The 6,152-nt window shown below is 40.8% G+C and overlaps 1 protein-coding gene across 1 annotated transcript in view; it reads right to left on the reverse strand.

Annotated features, from left to right (window-relative positions):
* Positions 1 to 1,505: 1,505 nt before the first annotated feature.
* Positions 1,506 to 6,152, reverse strand: part of LOC103804581 (transmembrane protease serine 11E-like) — a 39,542-nt gene continuing 34,895 nt past the window's right edge. The window contains exons 7-10 of the mRNA XM_009077194.1: positions 4,933 to 5,128; positions 3,866 to 4,125; positions 2,951 to 3,093; positions 1,506 to 1,667 (exon numbers count right to left, since the gene is read on the reverse strand). Coding sequence (XP_009075442.1) covers positions 1,506 to 1,667; positions 2,951 to 3,093; positions 3,866 to 4,125; positions 4,933 to 5,128 — 761 coding nt within the window. The remainder of the gene's footprint in view (positions 1,668 to 2,950; positions 3,094 to 3,865; positions 4,126 to 4,932; positions 5,129 to 6,152) is intronic.

Genomic DNA, 6,152 nt, shown 5'->3' on the forward strand with positions numbered 1-6,152 from the left:
ATTCAGAATGTGAGTTTTCAAGAAATGCCAAACATCTCATTCCCAGGGATGCTGATTATTTCAGAGCTTGCACAGTAGGAAGACTGAGGAGAGATCCAGTCCCAAGAAGCAGGGGAGACAGGATGCTTCAGCAAAATTTTCAGCTGTATTATGTGGAGCTGTGGGACTTGCAGTTTGATTCATGTCTCATACAGACTCCTCCAGGTCCTGCATTCACAGCCTAAGTAGTCCAGTGGCCATTTGAAGACTGCAGATGTCAGTGCTGAAGTGGCATTTTGGATCCTGATATTGAAGGCCTGGGCTCTAGAGGACCCCTTTCCATCAGCAATCCATGAGAGCACAGAGTAGGAAAAGTGCTTAATCAGTGTATAAGGATTTACTCTGAAGTTCTTATCAGAACTGTTCTTTAATGTGAAATTATTCTTTGTCCTCATAAGACATATTCATATTCAGGATCATATTCAGATGGCAGAGATGAATCCATCAGTGAAGCAAGAGAGTATCAGTAATTGCTTTCTTTGCAGTGAGGTTGTTTCCACTGGCTGGCATGCCCTTGGAAAAGTGTGGTATTTCTTGAACAGAAAAGGTAGTTCCCAGTTTATTTGTGGTGAATGTTTATTTTTCCTTTAGCACAAATTTAAATGTTGTTTCTTTCCAGAGAGATTGTTCCAGGGGCACACTTTTTACTAATAAAATAATTGGGGTAGAGCTTGTGCTTCTGCATCTTAAGCATACTGTGAGTTGAACAGAGTAGACCTAGAAGACAACAGGTACAGAGGTAGCAGCACAGTATTGTGATAAAGCACTTCCATGAGAGCATCTTCAAATAACTTGAACTTCACAGAATTCACAAAAAAAATTGTGTTAACAATGTGCTTTGAAATATGATCATCAAGCTTTTCTCTTTTCTTTTCCAATTTTCTGCAAGCACAGAAAGTCTACTTTTCCTTAGCTAGGACCTCCCCTCAGTCCTGCTGATCCACTGTTAGTTACCAAGGCCTCTGAGCAGGGTGAGCATCCAGGATCTCAGCTGCAGTTGGTGCAGGTGATAGTCTCTAACAAGGCTAATAATCAAGGGTTCACTTTGCTAGAAACACAGCTGTGACAACATTTGGTTCACTGGAGGAAAGAAGGTTCAGCTGCAAACTTTGGCCATGGCTGAAGAAAACTTTCTAGTTTTTTCCCTCTGTAAATTGTTTGCATTTAAAATAGGGTAAATTGGTAGCTCTTAAGTGTTGGTTTAATGATGTCAGTTCATAATTTCTGGTAGGTGAGAAAATTCACAGCTCAAAGATGGGGCAGGCAATTTCATTTGTTTAGCATGAGTTCAGAAGGGGTTAGGATCTCTGACAGCAAAGATAGCATTTGCTGTAGGCTAAGGTTGCTTCAACCAAAACTATATAGGAATATATATATATATATACTAAAAAAATAACCTTTCAGAATTACAGACAAATATGAGTTACACATAGTCTATGTAGTTAAATCCATTCTTTACTTTGGAATTAGATGCCAGTTTTTGAGGTAATCCAGTCACGGAAATAAGTCACTCTTGTGTAAACTCCAGGCTTATTTGGTTTGGCACATTCGTCTCCCCAGCTGACTATTCCCACGAGGTACCACATCAGTCTGGTGTCTGGAGTAACCAGTGGTCCCCCAGAGTCCCCCTAGAGAAACAGGAGGAAAATTTATTTAATTGATCAGAAGGGAAGATACAATTCTCTCCACAGACAGGAGGGTCTACGCAATAAGAGAAGTAAGCAAGCAGTATTTCAGGAGTTGCCATTTGTGTAGAATCCAGGCTGTTTCTGAAACTTGAATCAGAAGTCTGTGGCGTTTTCCTGTTTGCCGTTGAACCTTCTGACCTCTGTCTCCATAGTTTTGCTGTAAAAAAAACCCAACAAACAAACCAAAGAAAGCTTCTCTTCTGTTTTGTGAAACATTGCTTCCCACCTGCCTTGTCTGCTTCCTTGTACAAAGCAGGGAAACACAAATCTGTACAGCAATCTAAGCCCTCAGGAACTTTTTCTTTTACCAGTAACAACTATTCTTAAAACAACTTATTTTAGTCACTTACAGCAATAACATTACCGAAAAGGAGTTTGAAGCAACTTTTTGCTTGGAGCTTGCATCAGGAACTTGGTATTCTAGTTAGTATCTCCTTAAGATGTTATCCACTTTCAAAGGCTGAATTCAGATACTGTTAATTGCATGATAGGGTAATAATAGTTCAACTGGAAACTGTACAGGCTGAAAGGCAATCCTCACACAACAGACCAAAATGCTTTACTGAAATAAACAACAGTTGCACCTTTGAGCCGGACAAGAGGAGAGAAATGAGCTTCCCAGACTTATTCTGCAGGGAGTTTTTCTTTAGGCATAAATATGTAGGACTGGGCTTCAAGAAAGGGTCTGTTTTGAACCAGAACTTCAGAGTACAATCTTTGAAGATAACATAATTAGAAATTATGTTTTTCAAAGTTATTGCTGTGGAAATATTTTTCTTTTAACATAAGCATTTCCTTACAGCATTTGCAAACCTGCACTACACGTGTCCTTCCCATTCTTTTACACTTAGCTTCCTTATCGTTTTGTTTCAGTTTTTGTTTCACTGATCCAAGCCTGTTACCAAAGATCACATCGTAACAGATCTGTTATGACACGATCCAGCCCAGAATTTAATTTCAGTGAGTGGTAGTGCATTTTTGCTGACAGCATTTTTAAACTTCTTCTCATTTGCATAGATGTCTGGTCTTCACTACTTGAGACATTTACTTTTTAGCTCATAATTAGTATTTCAGCACTTAGGGCTAAATTATGTGTACTAAATACTGTTTCACTTCACAACATAATTCCTGTTTGAATGGAGCCTATTTAAAGGACTAATACACCTTCAGTTTGGTCAACCAGGTACTGCAGTCAGCACTAAAATAGTTTCAGTTACAATTACCTGACAAGCATCTACTCCTCCTTCCAAGTATCCTGCACACAACATCCTGGGTGTTATGTCCCCATCATACACTTCTTCTCTGTTGCAAGTGTTTGAGTCAATAAGTTTCACTGTTGCTTCCTGAAGAGCATTTGGAGTTGGACCTGAGAGAAAATATAGTTTGGGTATTTATCAACAGAATCACTTTGCAGTAATTAAGATACAGGAAGAGTGTTTAATGTTCTCTTATGGAGGACCAGATTAATTTGGCTTAATGTGAAGACTTTGCTTGTTGTTCTGCCTAGGTTAGGCCCTTAAGAAAAATGTATATTGGATCGTAGATTCAATTGGGAGCCATTCCATTAAGACAGAAGTAATGGTACATAGTGCCTTAAGTGTAAACCCATATATTTTATACATGTTCTATATTGTACCATGGAACACAAATTACCTAGCAATTTGGGCAGATGATATGAAATGAAGACATCTTGATTCCATTGCTAAACCTCCTACTAGTGTGGCCTGGTAAGAGTGTGAGATTGGTAAGTAGCAGCTTACTCTGCACATTTACCTGGAAGCCCACAGAGCTATCTGTAGCTTCTGGCTAGAGGCGGCAAAATCTTTTTTTTAGGTGCTATATAAACACAAGCATGGCTGTACTACCTGTCTTAAGAATTTATAATATGAAATGGAAAGGCTGGAGAAACAGAACAGTCTTCTTCCTGTTTTCTGCTTTAGTGTATTGTAGCTGTCTTTGTCCACTCCAATTTTACAGCAACGAACTGCTGCTTACAATTAAACAAATCTATTGTTTATAGACAAAGCATTAGGTTTGCTGCCATATAACATATGGCTACAGAAGTGATATCAATTCAGTTGCAGATCAGAACCACTGTTTATGTACCATGGAGGTCACCTGGCAGATTTAGGACTCACCGTCATTGGTAAGTGCTCCCCAGCCTGTAATGACAGCATAAATATTGTATGGAAAAGTCTGAGATGGCTCCGGCAGACAAACGCGGTGTATGTGACTCGTAAACTCAACTCGTTTAGAGAGCTGCACAAGTGCAATGTCATAATCATGTTCTGGGTAGAGGTACTTTTCATGAATAATAATAGTCTTGACTGATCGCTTCAAGCTTGGTGGCTTCAAAAGAGCTCCAAAAGTAGCAGTCCACTTCTGAGGGTGAGTCATGCTGAAAAAGGTAAAAGTGCTGTAAGTATTTTGCTCTAAATATATGTGTTTGGGACTTTAAATTTGCTGAGCACCTTTATTGTAAAGCTCCTTCAAGCTAGCTCCCTACTAGACTCTTACGGCATCCATCACTTTCTGTAACAGTGTTTGCCACGGAACTGTGAGGTGCTGCTAGAAGAGTGCAATGCTGCATTCCCTCCTCTGCCATAGCCTTTGTACTCCCACCCTGCTCATTGCCCCTGATCCAGCCATTGCGTGAGCACAGGGGGTCGTCAAATCAAAAAGCTCTTCTGCAAGAAAACTCTTAATCTCTCTTTTTGCATCTTGATAATCTGTTCAATCAGCTGATTCATTTTACAATGCCCTGCAGCTTCACAGTTGCCATGCTTGAAACAAAAAAGTGCTGTGAGTGCATGGCTGAACATGGGATGATAACTGCTGGTAGAAGCCTGCAGTGGCAGCAACCTCATTGTAACACAAAGGAGCACCTTTAAGAAACATTTAGTAAAATTGGAAACAAATACTCCATCACTTGAGTCACATTACCTTTTTCTGCTCTTCTTTGCTCAATATGCCAAATGACTATTGATTTCCACTCATAAAATTGCCAGTTCTGCTCCAAGGGATCAGTCTTTAATTTCTCATTGAAACATTCAAGTGATGGGTCTGCTTAATCCTGACTTTTCTCCTCCAAGGTGGAAAATTGTTCCCCCAGGAAAGAGTCAGGGGTGTGGTGCAAATCTGGAAAGCCACACAACTTAATACACAAGGGGCACATTTTGCTGCAGATTCTGAGATGGGAACTTACTCTCTGAAGCAATGAGCTGCAGACACAAGCCACGTATTGCTGATGAGTGTTGCACCACAGCGATGGATGTTGTTGTACTGCAAACTAGCTTGCCATGGCCAGTCCCCAGTCTCTGCAGAAGTCAGTCCACCAACTATTCGCAAAGATGATGATTTTGCCATTGACTTGACTGATCTATTTTGTCGTAACCCACAGACTGTGAAAAAGGAGAAAGAACATATCATCTGGTTATTTAGTAAATATTCCTGCCGATGGCTGTGAAAAACATATGTAAAATTACACATCACCTAGGTTCTCCAACAGTGCTAACACCAACAAGAAAACATGCCTTCCACCAGCCTCCCAAATCACAGCTCCTCAAGCACAACCCATTCTGTAAGAAGCCTGAGGGAACAACTGACTATTATGGAAAGCCATGATGGTCAAACATTCAGACTTAGCTACATGAGCAGCCCAAATCAGGAATCAAAACCTTAACCACACACCCAAGACAGTTCCCAAATATAGTGGTTGCCAACTTTAATACCTCGGGTAATTTTTTTTTAGGATAAAACAGGAAAAAGGCAAAATCAGAAATGAGAATGATCCAAGCCATGGGTTTTTACCATGCATGCACACAGATTACATCAGCAAGATGTCACCTGGAAGCAGGCAACTAACTGCTGAAGTCTGCAAGTGGACCTGGAGAGGCACTTCAGTCACACTAATCCAATCAGAGATGACAAAGCTTGGATACCTCCAGCATGGTGTGCATCCACGACACAAAAGAAGTATCACCATCCAAACCCAGAGAGAAATTAAAATATCCACAGTTTCAGCCACTAAACTCAGGATATTCAGGAGCAGCTGAAGCTCCCCTGTAGCTTTAGAAACATCCTCAATGAACAGAGCTGCTTTAGCAGTCTTCTCCCGTCCAAAGAGCATCAAATCCATCTTACCTGGACCAAGACCCACTAGTTTTCATCCAGGCTCCAATTTCAGCTAGACATTAGAAAAGTTGACAGACAGGACTATCCCAATTCATTGAAAAAGAGACAGAGCTAAGAATTATGTGCATGGTGACAACACAATCCAAACCATTGCATGGCTCATCTCCCACAGACCCATGAGGGCCCAAAGCAGAAATCGGTAGTACATCAGTGAAGAGCTGCCAGCCCCAGGGCCCTTGAAGTCCTCAGGGCGAAACACTGGAACCACACAGAGTGTAACCTCGGCCCTTT

Source organism: Acanthisitta chloris, unplaced genomic scaffold (assembly GCF_000695815.1).
Source record: "Acanthisitta chloris isolate BGI_N310 unplaced genomic scaffold, ASM69581v1 scaffold27616, whole genome shotgun sequence".
NCBI classification, from domain to species: domain Eukaryota; kingdom Metazoa; phylum Chordata; class Aves; order Passeriformes; family Acanthisittidae; genus Acanthisitta; species Acanthisitta chloris.